The following is a 14,839-nucleotide window of genomic DNA, read 5'->3' on the forward strand; positions in this document are numbered from 1 at the left end:
ATATAATATTATAGGGGCAGCTGTCACTCCAGGCAAGCCAATCTAAACTCCTCCATTGGGTACGTACGTATAGATTGTCTAACACGAAATGAGTAATGTGTACCCGAGTGTTTGGCTGCAATGTGCATGATATATAGGCTTAATTGCAGTATATTATACAGACCATAAGCAGGTACATATATAAGCATTACTTCCGTGGGATTGTACACACACACACACACACACACACACACACACACACACACACACACACACACACACACACACATATATATATATATTAACCACACATGCAGGTGGTGGGGGTGTTTGTTGGATGACCGTTTGTTGTTCGACAATTAAGTATCAAAGAGGGAGCGGGGTATATTAATGTTTCCGCATGAACGAGTAATTAGGTACCTTTCGATAAGTCAATTAAGGTTATCCGTAGCCGGTGTTCAACGCAAACAAACTCCCCAAATACACTATCAATAGTAGTAATCAGTTTGCCCTGTTTGTGGTTGATAATGCTGCCTGTTTAGCCACAGATTAGGAAAAAACACTGCAGTAGGTTTACAAGTGCACTTATATATAATATTAAAGACAGCAAATAGCCTCCGAATACGCCACTGTCTAAGCATGTAACTTCATCCAGCCATGTAGGCTATTTATTTTTCAACAGTTTATTATCTTTTTTTTATCATTATTTTCTAAATATGGACTTTGGGGAAAGTGTTTAGCATGTGCATGGATTAATGGATGCTATGGGAGAGTGTGTTCTATTTTTTTACTCCATTTTAACTATGTACAAATACTTATATGTATCATGTCGAAGTGTTATCCCCGTTTATTGATGTACCTGATCATTATTACTGAACGTAGATACAATGCCAAGTCACTGAATCGAATAGTAATTGTAAATGAAGAAAGAAACGTATACTGGATACTTTTTCTCACTGAAAAGCATTAAACTGTGACGCTCAATCTCGTCTCGCTTTGAAAAACATGTGCTTCTATTTGGGTCGATTGAACGTGATATACGCTTGAACGCTGTGTTGTGTAACTTAGCGCAACCGAGCCTCGCCCATCTCAAATTTACCAGTCAAGTTAAACAACTTACTGGGTTCGTAACCCGTAGCGACCCTATGCAGTAAGTTAGTGTGCATTTTAGATACTACTCTCCTTACGGCAAGTTATTGCTTGTGAAATATGATAGACCTTCATACGAAGAACCGAAAATTTGAAAAGTGATATCAATGAGTCATTGTAATCATACAAAAAATAAAGAGTACTTCGATATAAAGAAAGGTACTAAATAAAATACAAACACAAAGATAATCAATTTAGGCACCAATTTTGACTAATATTGGTTGGCACCAATAATGCTTTCACACAATGCAGCACACTACGTTATATGGAAAGAATATGTATTCAATGTAAAACTACAACTAAACTGTAAATTATGTGATTCATTATAATAAATAACGTTTTGTCCCGTAATTTGTACCTGCATGTCATCACTTTTTTTCTATAAAGGTGAAGTGTATAAATATCTTTCCTCTATTTCTTGTTGGTTTTTTTATAACAAAACAGTAGTCACGACTTTAAAATCTTATTTGCAAAATTCTGACTTGATTTATAAGAAATACTCACATTCATACATACACTTGACATTGATTATTATTCATCGGAGCTACTCTCTGTTATGATATAGATTAACTTCAAAATCAAGTTTGAAATGTGCTTGCAATATATGTCTCCGCATTAACTGTAGTATCAGTATTAATTGTAGTATTTTTTGTAAATACATATATTGTAAAATACAAAATATTGACTGTTTTTTTATTGATAAGATAACCAAAATAAAACTAACTATCAACAACATTTATTTAAGGACATACCTGACATACAAAAAAGTCTTTTCGCAACGTTTTCCCCAGGTCAAAATGACTAAGTCAATAGTGCAATATGACACATAACAACCGTGACGTCACTGCAATTTTCCGGTTGAAGAGTGTTGTTAGGAAGCTACTATATGATCCTACCTTGTTCCCACAATGCACCGCGAAGTCTTTGTGTTGGTGTTCCACCATATCTGACAGACGACGAATACACAAACGATGAAAAATGGAAAATCGTGAGGGTTTACCACACTAGACGATTGTAGTTCTCTTTATCAGTCACTTTATACTCAAAGTACAATATGTCTAGCGCTAAAACAGAGTTTCATGTCGCCGGGAAATACCGACTTGTTAGAAAAATCGGTAGTGGATCTTTCGGTGACATCTATCTTGCCATCAACATTTCAAGTGGAGAGGTGAGTTTATGGGCGCTGTTGGATTACAGTTTCACATCTACCTTTGACCATATTAACATGGATAAAACCACAAAAGTATGAATATAGATATCGAACGTATGGTATACGAGAAAAAGGTATTTGTGTGTCATATAGTCGATGATTTGAGAACCACCATCATGTGAAAATTCATTCATATGTTGTTGACAGCTGATTTCATACAAACGTCACAGAATGTGCCCACACAAAGTGGTGAAAATAGGTGAATTCGAAATATGTAGAATGAACACACATGTCATTGTCATTTTCAAATGATCTCAACTGAAAGGTAACCTATGACACTACTACCAATAGACTGAGACCCATATGTTGAATAAATCTGGTTCTACTTCTAGCTGTCAAAGGCCCAATAGGCTTTTCACATATGCATGGTGGTTCTTATAGGCTAGTTGTCTGAATTGGTAGAATGTTATATGGATTAATGTATATACAATCATGACAATATTGGGGGGGGGGGGGGGGGTGATCATGCCATGTTTAAATTCTGTTGGCAAGGAGTTATGAATCAATTTACTTACACTTAGTCTTTAGGTTATAGGTTGAAAATGTAGTAGAAAATACATTTCAGGTCTCATATATTTCTAATTTATGGCAAGTTTTCAGGTAATTAACAAGTGATTGTATCAAACTAAAATAATAAGACATCATTAGAAATAAGACCTTGCTCATCAATTGTGTTGGCCAGTTATCCTTTCAAGCTTCAGAGGGTTAGCATGCATAACTTGTTAATGAAGATGATGTGAGGGAGGGGGAGCAATTTTCCCATCTGGTTTGATAAGTATTACAGAAAGCTTATTTTTAACATTTGAGTGAAAATATGTCTGGTTTCATTTTCAGTTGTACCCTGTGCATTTTGGCCTGTTTAGTAGATTTTCAATTTGATTTATTGCTGTTCGGGGATGGAAATAAGCACTAGCCCGGACCATTTTGGTGATGTTATAAGTATTCTAAGGGCATGTAGACTTGCTATATGTGATCACTTTTCGGTATAGTTGACATTTTTGGTTAATTTTCCATAGCTGTTATTATCATTATTATCATTTTAGTGAAATACTAAAATGCACAACAGTAACTTGAAATACCAAGGTTATGTTCTAATTTAAGGATGAAAGCTACGGAGTTGCTGACTGGCACTAGCCCATTAACATCGGTCATTTTGTCTGACTTTGGTGGTATCCCTAATAGAATTTCAGGCTCTTGTCCTTTTAGTTATCACTATTCCAATGTATTCTGCATAGTTAACATTTTAGGTAAAGTTCTTATCATGTTTGTCATGATCCCAAGCATTAGATAAGAATTTTGTGGTCCTTATATATAATTTAATACATTACCAGAAAACTACAAAAAGGCCCTTGTATTACTATATCTATAACACCAATATACATGTATAACCTAATCAGTGTTCAAAATTAAGAAAGAAAATGAATGCGTCCTTGTCATAACTCTCAGCAGATGATAATAAAATCGATCGCCCAAACGCATCACGGCAACGGCCATGGTAACCCAATGCAAGTGAGTTCCGTGCAAATTGAAATGCACATGCGTTCCCCCATTTCTTGCCCTATAAAAATCCACCCAGATCGGATAACATTCATTCGTTATTGAATTGCTACCACATGCCAAGATTGACAAGAAATCAGCGACACCAAGCCCTTGGACGATTGCAAGCTGGACAAACCGCCCTGCAAGTGGCCAATGCATTTCAAGTCCTTGTAAGGATCATTCATATACAGGCTCCAGCAACGGTACCAGACCACCAACACTACAGATGACCGACCACGTGATGGAAGACCAAGGGTCCCCCCTCCCCCGACGTCAGGATCGTCAGATTGTGCGACTGCATGTTCAAGATCGCTTTGTTACTGCTGCGGAAACTGCTCGACAGACCATGGGGACACACCAGCGACACATTAGAGCAGACACCTCCACTGTGACAGGCCACACCAAGGACCCGTTCTGACACGACACCGGGGCAACAGTGGGCAACACAGCACCAGCATTGGTGCCACCAGCAGTGGAAGGAGTTCTCTTCTCAGATGAGCCGTTACTGTATCTCAACAGGAGATGGCAGAGCGAGAGTCTAGTGACGCCTTGAGGAACGTTATTTGGATTCGGGGTGGTCCGAGCATCATAGTGTGGGGTGGAATTGGTCTTGCACAGAGGTACGGTCCTGTGATCTTCCAGAACATGGGTCCAAGGAGAGGCAATGGTGTCTTGAGACCACATGCCATACCTCATTTGGCATGTCGCCACAAAGACGTTTCAGCATGATAACGCCCATGCTCACACTGCAAGAGCAACAAGAGACTTCCTCCAGCAGAATGGCATCAGAACCATGCAGTAGCCTGCCCTCAGTCCCGATTTAAATCCCATAGAGCACCTGTGGGACTAGATTCAAAGATGGCCAAATGACGTCTGACCAAAGCCGACAACCGTCGGGCGTTCCTCAGAGTATGGGCTCAAGTGCCTATGGCCTTTATCAACTGCCTCATCCATTCCATGTATCAACGTTGCACAGCAGTCATCACTGCACATGGCGGACACACAAGATACTGACTTCTGACGCCATTTTCTCAGAGACAAGTGTCGTGTTTCACTTTAAGAACATTTGACACTTTAATTTCAACCTTGATAATCAGTTTTGCCAAGTTTCATCTTTTTAATATGTCTCAAAGTATGTTTACAGTGTTTGGACAAATAAGGTTTCCTATATATCTACCCATGGTGATGTTTCTTTTGCAGTTCAGTATATATGGACAGCCATTTGTTACTGTCTGACTGAGTTTCGACATACCCCTCCCATACATGTTTCATTGGGAATTGTAACAAGTCACTGAATTATCTCAATCTCTGTATCTATGCATACAGGTTTCATGATGTAGCTTTTGTTTTCTTTTGTTTGGATGATGTGAGGCAACCTGTCACATACAACTTGATGTGATTTGATCAGTGATGATGTTGTCTACATCGAAATCTGTTAATATTGTTCCTGGTGCACTACAGTTTTTGCAAACTAATATTGTATATCAACAACTTCATATCACAGTACCATAGTGTTACATTGTGTTTCTATCAGTACTCTTTCTTATTTTTGATTAAGAATGAACAGTAACGTCAAATGTGCATATGAACATGTTATTGTTATCTGTAGATTGCTTCATTAATAGAGTTCTCTCGTCTATGCAATGAGACTCAATTTCCATTTACTAATACGTTCTCTATTAATTGGAGGTGAAGTAATCTGGTGGTTAGAGCATTGACTACCACACATGGGTAGTCTCACAAGTCTGTCTCACAGTCCCTGGACCACATTATTTTACCTTCGACCCAGCCCTTACTGCAGTGTTATAACTCTATATCAAGCTTACCAATGAAAACTGACAGTGCAATGTTGTGGGGATCAACAAGCAGTGAGTAAATTTGCATCTATACAGTGGTAATATAGAATATTCTACATGTGTATTATTATACATGTTATACTAGCACTGTAAGATGTAAATACTTAAGAATTGACTTTCACTTTGTGAGTTCATTGGAGCATGTTCATAGAGTGAGGGCCAAACTGTATGAACATCAGAGCTTGCTACAGGCAAAAACAAACACATGCATATTTCTATCAAGTTTGTTTAGCAAGCACTTTCCAGGTATATTAATCAAGTATGTATTTCTTTCAAACTCAATAAACATTCAGATGTTTAAATTCGTAAAGTTTTTGTTAAGATCCAAAAGATATATATACACAATAAGGTTCATTAACAATTATGCTTGCATAATGCGTATTCCGTAAACATTGCTGAAAAGAGCTTGTGTCCAAACTGTACTGAAATTGATCAATCATGAGAGTCAAGTTAGAGCTAGGCTGTCTAGTTTATATTAACGGTGACAGGATACATCAGTGCATCATGAGTTTACATGATACAAGATACATTTTTTTCTGTATTGATACAAGACGATATACACTTGGTAAAATAAATCACTTCCAACTGGTTTCACATCAGGTAACTAATCTCTAAATGTAAATGGACCAATCTGCACATTGAAATTTATAAAGATCTCATTAAAATCAGATCTAAGTTCTTGCTACTGCTAAACAAAGATCTGAAGAGATCCTATTATGAGTCACGTCTAAGATCTGATTTTACAGAGATTGATATCTTTAAGAGGGTTTTGAGGCTGTTGTATCAATGAATGCATGATTTAGTGATTTGAACTTCTTTGTTATGTTTTCAGTGTGATGTTTTTTGGTACCTTTTTTTTGGTTACTGTTGATCTTTGTGTAATGTAATATTAGGTATATGACCAATTAACCATTTCCTGTCCAGTTGATCACTTGCATGATAACATTATGAAGGTGCTAGCACCTCTACTGAAACATCACTATGAAATAATAAGGAAAAAGAAATCAAAATGTCAGCCCTGTTTTCATTAATACTAAGATGAAATAGCCTAGTGAAAAGGTTTTAAAATTGTGACAACTCTAGGGCATTTCCTGAAATTACTAAACATCTAAGACCTGTAGTGATGTCCAGCTGTTTGTGTAGACGTGATGTATATAGGAGAGGGTTGTCAGTATTTCAGTCAGAACCCCTCATTTCTCCCCAGTTCTGAATGGGTGAGACAGATAATATGTCACTGTCGACATGATTGGTCAGTCCCACTGCCAGTAAGGAGCTTTTGTGTCATTTGTATTCTGTTTGCTACAGGGGAAATTGATGCTGATAAGCAGACAGAACATCTTTGTGTTGTTACCTTGCTGAATGGAAAGTAAACAACCTTTTTTGAATAATTCTGAAGGATGTAGGTTCTTGGCTGTCTCCATGGTCTCCCCTTCAAGGCAACATCTTCCTCTATGAATAATCTAGACTGTGATCTGCTGTCTGACAGGTTTATGCAGAATAGCTAAATAGACACCCACTGCTAACATCTTGCAGTTAGATGATGTCATGGTGGATTGTTTGTTTTTTAGCTCATGATCCCAGTTGAAGCCTTTGACACAGGCATGGTTAGTTAGGCCCAGATTGAATCCCATTTTGTTTTTGCAGCAAAATACTTAAACAGTGACTAATTACAGTGTGGTTCTGGTGTTCTTGAATTCTCCTGTAATATTTGTATCTAGGGACCCCTAAATATTTATCTTTTAACATAAGGGTTCTAACAAGGACCTCTTGACTTTCATGCCTAATTTTGAACACTGCATTAGGTATGACACCATGACCAAGGTAAAATACTCCTACTTATTTAGATTAAACTGTGTTGTGGAGCTTTAGGGAATAATACTATCACAACTGCCTCCTGTAAACTAAAGAGAGAGTTACTGCTGGCTAATCCAGTGAGTTTATCCTGTAGACATTGGACATTATTTACATTTGATAAACTAAATAAGAACCATGCACTTAACATGCTTAAAGGAAGCTCTGTAGCTCACTTATATTTAAAATAATTATATCTCTAATAAAGATGCAGAGGCTCTTCACTTGCCTGTCCCTTATTTAGCATATCAGCCTAAGTAATGGAGACCATATAAAACTGGTGTTTTTTTCATACATGATGCATGTTTAAAGTAAGAACTAAGGGTTCATATCCAACAGTTGTCATGAAATTCTTCTTGTTTCCAGGAAGTGGCTGCTAAATTGGAAGCAAATAAAGCCAGACATCCACAGTTGTTGTATGAAAGTAAGCTATATAAAATATTACAAGGTGGCGCTGGTATACCACATGTAAGGTAAGTGTCAATGTATTCTTTGCTCTTCCAACTTAACACTGATGTCATGATGTTCCCCAAATGATCAGTAACTGGTATTTCATCTGGGATATCTGGGACCACCCCGTAATTTCTATTACCGTATATCGCTGTGTATAAGGCGAGTTTTTCGTACCTAAAATGAGGGGGGTAAGAAGGGGGGTCGTCTTATACACGGAGTCGAAGATCTCACATTTTTTTCCACTGGCGATGTCAACCGGCGTCCGATAGCCAGCCCAGCATTTGACAATAAAACTTCGCATTTCGTCCTAAATAACTGTTCCAATAACTATTTCCATACATAAACATGATTTGTATCTCTTTTCATTGAATAAAGTTTAATAATTTCTGCAAATAAAGTTGAAATGACCCTCGCCTCGATGCAGATTGTCAAACCACCTGACACGGTAAAACTATCAACATCCGTGAGCAGAGAGCCGGAAGTACCGGTAAGCATTTGCATATTGCACATGTGACCTAACATGTGATAACCGGTGAAGCTGAAATCAATTCCCGCTGTTTTTACAGTTGTATTAACAAGTGTTGGAGACGGTGTGTACAAGTGAATGTGAAGCAAACATAAGCCTAGTTAGTTACAACATAGTTAATTGGCGATTAAATTACTCACCGTTGTCTCTTATATGTTATTACTTCATAAATGAATTTTATTTTACGGGCACCAATTTGGTGTCGTACCGTGTAAACACAAAATGGCGACGTGTGCTGGAGTTACACACACGACCTATCATTGTAGAAAAAAAACAACACAAGATAAACATATTTTTATTGCATATATAAGGTTTGTGTGCGAAATACGCATCAGTCGGAAAGCACATGTTAAATCTCCAAAGTAACTAACTAACTTGTGATGTCCGTGTGCGAAATATGCTACAGTCGGAAAGCGCATGTTAAATCTTCTATATCAGTCAGACTTGTGATGTGTTTCATTCCCGGTCGCCTTATACACGGAGTATAGGATTTTGGGTTGATTTTTAAGGCGTGTACAGGGGGGTCGTCTTATACGTGGGGTCGCCTTATACACAGCGATATACGGTACTAGTATTAGTGCGCCTAGTATTTGTGAAGTGCGATGAAATGGGGTTTAACTTCTTGTTCAAGAATATTGCACTTATATCATGACATGTGTATGGATCTGAATGTCTGCCAGTTTTATAGTGCTACCTGATTGATATTGCAATATTTTGTTTAACATGGATACCACACTAATCCACGTTATGCTGACTCAGAGCAGAACTAGTCCTTGTTTTATCTCTTTAACTCTTTCAACACGAGTCAGCCAGAAGTGTTTACTGCTGTAACACCGAGTTCCCAGAGACTCTTTTGTGATAGATGAAGCCAACATTTATCAAAGAAAATATCTGCTTCTAAAACATCTTTGCTACTATATGTTATACACCATTTGAAAGGTCTGATCCTATTGTATGAAAGTCATGTTTATCACATTATTTAAATAATGCATTTACAGCTTAATTAAGTGCGTTGTAAATAAAAAATGTAAGCTAACACATTGATAACATCAAGGTAAAAAGCCCAAGGAAGCAAAAATTTGATGATTTTCAGCAAATATAAGATTTCATAAAATCCACTTACCTATTTCTTTTTTATTTTCATTGTTTACGTAATTGGAAAAGCATTTTGGAAAGAATTATGAATAGTAACTGTCATCACCCATTTCCCGATAATAGCAGCTGTCTGCTCAGTAACATGAAGAAATACCCTGGAGTACATTGCCTGGAGTCTTTTCGTAGTTATAACACGCCATTTCATTGCTTATAAATTGGTTTCTCATGGCGCTTTCTTGTCAAAATCTGCTATAAGGTTCATGATTGGTCTAATTTGAGCATGTGACCTAAGGCAGCCAATTAAATTACAGCTATGGTAATATCCTTGTGTACGATGAATTTCAGATTTTGACAAGAGATTTTTGTTAAATTGTGCTATTCTGAGCGCTTTAAGCAGGAAATCACGATCTATATCTAAGATATGGAGCTTCATGGATGTATCGTGCTAGGTTATGAACTATGACAAAGATTTTTCATGCATATATTTTGGCATCAAACATTGTGTCCGAGCCGAGAATTCGATCACAATCACGCGAAAAGATGGAAATAATAACTTAGCTCTAATTTGTTGATTTTACTTATTACTTTGAATAATATATTTAAATATTTGTTTGAAACACCTTATTTTGCTGTTTGACATGTTCGAAGTGGACCCGTTGTCGAAGTGTATGTCCGAGATTTTTGTTTTAAATAACATTTTGCGGGGAATAGTGAATAATTTTTTAATCTATCGATAAAAAAATCTAAATTGAAATGGAATACTTATTTCAGACATTGTGAAATGTGAATAAATGAGTGATATGACTGGTAGGTTTAAAATATTATATACTATTTTGACATGACTGCGGCTTGGCCGGTTTACCGGGCTACCGTGTTGAAAGAGTTAGCTAAATGATATGGAAGATTTCATTGAACATGGAGAACCCACTCATGTTATGCTGGGGTGGGGGGTTTGTGTGTGGGAGGGGAGTACATCATGGATATCTTAGTCACTTTTGGATCTACTATGATTCCAGGTTATTTTTGTCCCTTGATATATTTGGAAAGGAGAGGGTAACTTCCAGAATTGGCAGAAATATAATATGTTTTGCATCTCCAAGCTTGTGAGAACAGTCCAAAACTGAAAAATTTAGAGTGTTGCCTTAGGGTTTTACATGATATAGAATTGTGATCCAGTATGCACAAGCGTATAGACATGATAGAATGCTTCCCTCAAGACATTCATCACAGTACTAAACTCTTGACAAGAAATATAATGGACCAGTACTTATCAAATCCTACTGTACAGTACAGTACAGTATGGCACTCCACGCTATACCATTTTACTTCTGTACTGGCTCCTCATATTTTCTCTAAGGACCCATGAAATTAATTATTGGGGGTATCCAGGACCCCAGTTTTATAAGGCAAGGTAAAACCCTGTTACCTAGATTAGAATATCATTGTAGCAAACAAGGATCCCAGGACTGATCCTCAGAAAGATGATGGATGTCTTACTTTGATGTCACACAAGTCCAAGAATAGGTGAAATACTGATAGTCACTCGCTTTTGTCTGACCTCATGTAGAACTAGTTTTAGACAGTCACTACCAGGGTGTCTGCTTTATATTCACACCATGTTGTACCATGATTTATGAAAATTAATGAATTGAATTTCAAACACCAGTGATTGCTTTAACTTGCAGAATAAGTGGACACGAAAAAAGGTCCTTAAAATTAGGAACCAAACCAAGTCTTGACAGACAATATGTACATCTTTGGTGCAAATGTACCATGTGTCTATGTAATATGTTTCTATTTTTCATAGGATCCTGATTGGCTGAATAAAAGCTTCTGGTTATGATCGAAAGTAAAGAATATGCCATCTTGAACAAGCGTTGATAAAATGCAGAAATTTGATTATCTGATACTGTTATCACTTGATAAACCAGTTGGTATTGTTAGGTCATTATGTTACATACAGGTAGACATGCAATGTGACAAGATTATCTTTGAGCTAAGGTGTAATAGCTGTACCTTGTCTGTATCTGATGAAGGGTTTCACCTTGACTAATGAAACTGGGGGGTCCTCAGAGGAAATATGAGGGTCCTGTTTCTACCGCTGTACTTCAATATTTGGTAATTATTTTACTCACAGGACCTGCATAATTCTTGTCAAGAATTTGGTATAATGAATATTTTTGTGTGTCCCTTGGGCCGCAACATTATTATTCACTGCATCCATTCTATACATGAATTATGTGTAATGGATGCACATTTTTGGGTTGTGTAAAACCCTGCTGATGTCTTTGTTGCTATAGCAGAATATGCATAAAATGTCTGTGCAACTTTTTGAGGTGTGGAGCTTTAATGCATTTCAACATTTTCAAGACAATTGCTTAAAAGACAATCGCTAAAAAGACAAGAAGTAACTTTTCAAGTTTGTTTTCAAAAACAACTATTGGAAGTGACATTGTTTTGGTACAAATGTATTTGACAGTGATTGATGGCATAGATACCTGGGATTATTGGTTTTATATCTAGCTCTTATATTTCAGTTCAGATAATATAAGAGTATCAAATTGTTATCTGGTAAGTTATTACAAAATGGTCATGAATTATCTGCTTGTCAAAAAATATTTACTTGAACCCTACTTCAAGCAACTGACCTAACAAAAAATCAGTATTCGTTTTTGTCAACTTACCAACTTGTTTTTAATGACAAATTTGTAGTGAAAAATTAGATATTTATAGTAAGAAACATTCCTTCCTTCTAACTTGACAGGGGCGGTCGGGTAGCCTTGTGGTTAAAGCGTTTGCTTGTCACGCTGAAGACCCGGGTTCAAATCCTGACATGGGTACAATGTGTGAAGCCCATTTTTGGTGTCCCCGCCACGATATTGCTGGAGTATTGCTAAAAGCTGCATACAACCAAACTCACTCACTCTAACTTGACAACCTGAAGATGTAAAAAAAGGTGAAATATATGAATTTGAAAGTCACAATCAAGATTATCAATATCATGATTATGGGCTAACTGAAAACAGATAATTTCCATGTCATCAGAACCCTACTTGTCATTCAGATCTAGAAGTAAATGTTTGTAAGTGAATCAAAACCAATATCATTTGATAATTGCTGCAACATAACAGACTCTCAAGATTTGTATCCCTTGCTTATTTGAAAATCATCCAACCTGACCTTCCCATTGAAGGTATTTTATGTTAAGTCTAAAAGTTTAAACAATGTGTAAGGGGCAACTAAATTGTTTTAAAGACAAATTAATTATGTGTGGTCACTAGGGTTGTAACGATATTAACCGATACCTACAATATCATCGATACTTATGTTCATGATACTTGAATCGTCAGTTTGTGAGATCGCGATATCCTATAAATAGAACAGGAACTAATAGAGCTACCTCCTGTAATAGCAGTAGCAGAGCATCACCAGTCACAGACGTAACGTGTACGCGAGATGGCTCTGCTGTCTCTTGTACACAAGACGGGTGCGGTCTGCAGTACTCAGTGAAGCACTTGATACTAATTAATTCAATCACTGTGGCTGTGCTGTCACCCGCGACCTCCGCAAAAGTAATTAAAGCGCTATGTAAAATCATCCACTGGCGAGAGGGCCCACAAACCACCCAAGGTCGTGACTGGCAGGTCGCGTGTGCATCGAGGCATCCGCCTTCCTATTTTCACATCACTTATTTTTGAACAATTAAGACATGTCAACATGTCATTTTGGACTTGATACACTTGAAAGTGTACACATTGAAGCTAGAGACCAGTTATCTCCATTTTTCCATGTTATTTCTGACATATTCCGTGTATACTCGGACCTCGTGGTACCGCGGCATTCTCCGTATCGCGGCATTTGTGAATTTTGGTCGTTCACGCGGGACACGCCCTTTAGCGGCTGTCTGAAAATCTGTAACCAGGAAGTGCTCGCTTCGTAAACAAAATCAATTTACTCATCATCTACATCATTACTAGATCATCTACATATTCATGGCGACTAATAAGGTAACGGAAGTTACGTAGTCAGCACATTTTTCCCGCCCTGTGGCCAGGGGCCAGTTCCACAAAGCGATCTTAGCGCTACGACTATCGTAAGCCTATGTTAAAGTATGGGAGTTAAGATTGTCTTAGTACTGCGATCGCCTTGTGGAACGGGGCCCAGGATAGAGATAATTAGGGCCAAAATGTCATACTTAGCAATACGTTCTTCACTAGTAGCCAAATCATAAATGCATACTTTTGGCATACCAGGAGTGCTTTATATATATTTTTAACATGTTTCCATTTTTTTACAATTTATGTTCATCCAATTTTTTATCCAACAATAATCTTAAAATATCATTTCTGATATTTTGTTGTTTTTAAATATTTTGTTCTTACTTTTCAGTAAATATGCATTGAATACCTATTAATGATAACACATTCAGAACTTTACTTGTGTTGTCTTTGAACAAATCACTAAAGCCTGACATCACCATAGTTAAAACACGAATTATCATCAATGTTAGTGCATGAATTATGTTCCGTTTTGCGTACATGACAAGTACCGCGAAACCCGAGGCTGCAGGCTACAAAGTTGACTGTACCAATAACTTTAATTTTTGTGAAACTATGAGCATATACACTTATTTCTGTCCATTGAATAAGATTCAGTTGATTTTTGTTATACCGTTACGATGTCTGTCTGTGCAAGGTAACAGTGGAACGTTCCCGGTGCCTTATTGTACCAATTATCACCTTCGCCTTACAGCAGGTGATCACACCCACAGTTCCAGTTTGATATTTACATTTTGGGGGGATCTCCGGTATCGCGCTCAATGGGTTTTTTTTAATTCACCAAAATTAAAAAATGCTATTATCAAATTGTTCTCTGCAAACTGGCGTAAACCAATATTCCCCAAATTCGATCATGCTTGTCCCTATATATAGCTCAGATAGGTTTCAGAATTGTATTTTGAGGAAGACAGATAGGAAGCAATAACAGAACTGAAAGGGAATCATAGATACCTTCGCGTGAATTAGTCACGCGACACCACCGACGTGTCTTTTCTAAAGTTGTATTGAGCAAGGTGATTATGGTGGGTTTTTAAAATATTTCATCACAAGAGTCCTTTTCATCATTGTCAGATATATATTTCTCTCTTCTTATGAAAACTAAGACTCTCAAGACTAAAATGAG

At 37.2% G+C, this 14,839-nt stretch overlaps 1 protein-coding gene across 1 annotated transcript in view; it reads left to right on the top strand.

Annotated features, from left to right (window-relative positions):
• Positions 1–2,020: 2,020 nt before the first annotated feature.
• LOC124111706 (casein kinase I) overlaps positions 2,021–14,839 on the top strand; it is a 38,206-nt gene continuing 25,387 nt past the window's right edge. The window contains exons 1-2 of the mRNA XM_046471485.2: positions 2,021–2,296; positions 7,951–8,057. Coding sequence (XP_046327441.1) covers positions 2,183–2,296; positions 7,951–8,057 — 221 coding nt within the window. The 5' untranslated portion in view covers positions 2,021–2,182. The remainder of the gene's footprint in view (positions 2,297–7,950; positions 8,058–14,839) is intronic.

This window comes from Haliotis rufescens, unplaced genomic scaffold (assembly GCF_023055435.1).
Source record: "Haliotis rufescens isolate VD_foot unplaced genomic scaffold, xgHalRufe1.0.p SCAF_12, whole genome shotgun sequence".
Classification (NCBI taxonomy): Eukaryota; Metazoa; Mollusca; class Gastropoda; order Lepetellida; family Haliotidae; genus Haliotis; species Haliotis rufescens.